Source organism: Moschus berezovskii, chromosome 16 (genome assembly GCF_049115385.1).
Source record: "Moschus berezovskii isolate FMDL1 chromosome 16, NW_MosBer_1.0, whole genome shotgun sequence".
Classification (NCBI taxonomy): Eukaryota; Metazoa; Chordata; class Mammalia; order Artiodactyla; family Moschidae; genus Moschus; species Moschus berezovskii.
The window spans coordinates 85,111,861-85,113,261 of record NC_142475.1 but is presented as its reverse complement, the minus strand read 5'-3'; the positions used below and the strand labels follow the sequence as shown (position 1 = coordinate 85,113,261).

The following is a 1,401-nucleotide window of genomic DNA, read 5'->3' as shown; positions in this document are numbered from 1 at the left end:
TCAGAGTTTGTTGCACCATAGCTTTCTCATGGCCTGTTTGACTTCTGCGTTCCTCAGCGTGTAAATCAGGGGGTTGAGCAAAGGTGTCCCAATAGTGTAGAACACAGCCACCACCTTGTCCACTGGAAATGCAGTTACAGGGCGAGTGTATGTGTATATACACGGTACAAAGAATAATACAATAACAATAATGTGAGAGGTGCAAGTAGATAGGGCTTTCTTTCTTCCTTCTGCACTATGATTACTCAGAGAACGTAAGATGAAAACATAGGAGATTAGCAGCAGTATGAAACTCACCATGCATATGGCCCCACTGTTAAACACTATGAGTAGGTTGATGACATAAGTATCCACACAGGAAAGTTTCAACAAAGGTTGAATATCACAGAAATAGTGATCGATAACACTTGGGTCACAGAAGGGTAATTTCAAAGCCAAGAGAATCTGTGCTGAAGAATGGACACAGGCCCCCACCTCGGCCAGTTTCACCAGTGTGCCACAGACACGCTGGCTCATGAAGGCTGTGTACCACAGGGGCTTGCAAATGGCCACATAGCGATCAAAGGACATAAAGACAAGTACCAAGATCTCCATGCACCCAAAGAAGTGAACTGCAAAGATCTGGGTCATGCACTCATTGTAGGAAATGACTTTCTTCTCAGATACAGAATCTACAACCAACCTAGGGGCAGTGGTTGTTGCAAAACATGCATCAGCAAAGGATAAGTAGAAAAGGAAGAAGTACATGGCGCTCCCAAGTGTCTGGCTATTTCGTATGGTCATCACAATTAGGAAGTTTGCCAACAGAGTTGCAAGGTATAGAAGCAAGAAGATCACAAATACTACTTTGTCCTTTAGTAGATTCTGTGCTAACCCAAGCAGAATGAACTCGTTCACACTGTTGTTCACCTCCATGGTTATGGTGAATATAGAACAGGCACAGCTGAGAAGCAGTTCATCTGCAAAGGAAATGGGGGAAATGGTGACTTGGCAATAGAAATGTATTTGGGCTTGAAATTATAACTTTTTGATGGAATTCCATCAAAAGGTATAACTTACTATTTCTCAAAGTTTTCATGCATTGCAATAAATTATGAAATAATGCTTTTTACATGGTTTTCATACTTTAACCAGTTCTTTCTATAGGTAATAAGATTTGTGTAAGGGACACCTCATTAACCGTGCTCTTTGCCGAAGTCTGAGAGTTAATGACTTTGTTTATGATATTGATCAGGTCACTTTAATGTCTTGATGCTTTTTCTTGAAATGACAATTAGAGGTTCCAATAGCTATGTATGTATATGATGTATCTGCTCATATAATGTATATACATATCAACAGCTGAATTTTATATATAAAATTCATTTATGTATAAAATTTTATATTCTATATAATTTCATA

The 1,401-nt window shown here is 39.0% G+C and overlaps 1 protein-coding gene across 1 annotated transcript; it reads right to left on the bottom strand.

The window, feature by feature from the left end:
• Positions 1 to 915, bottom strand: LOC129560351 (olfactory receptor 4C11-like). The gene has a single exon (XM_055432442.2). The coding sequence runs from the start codon at positions 913 to 915 to the stop codon at positions 1 to 3; it is 915 nt and encodes a 304-aa protein (XP_055288417.2).
• Between the last annotated feature and the right edge of the window lie 486 nt (positions 916 to 1,401).

What these genes read in the sequence shown, in the direction of transcription:
- LOC129560351 (XM_055432442.2), bottom strand. Translation starts at nt 915, where the DNA reads ATGGAGGTGAACAACAGTGTGAACGAGTTCATTCTGCTTGGGTTAGCA.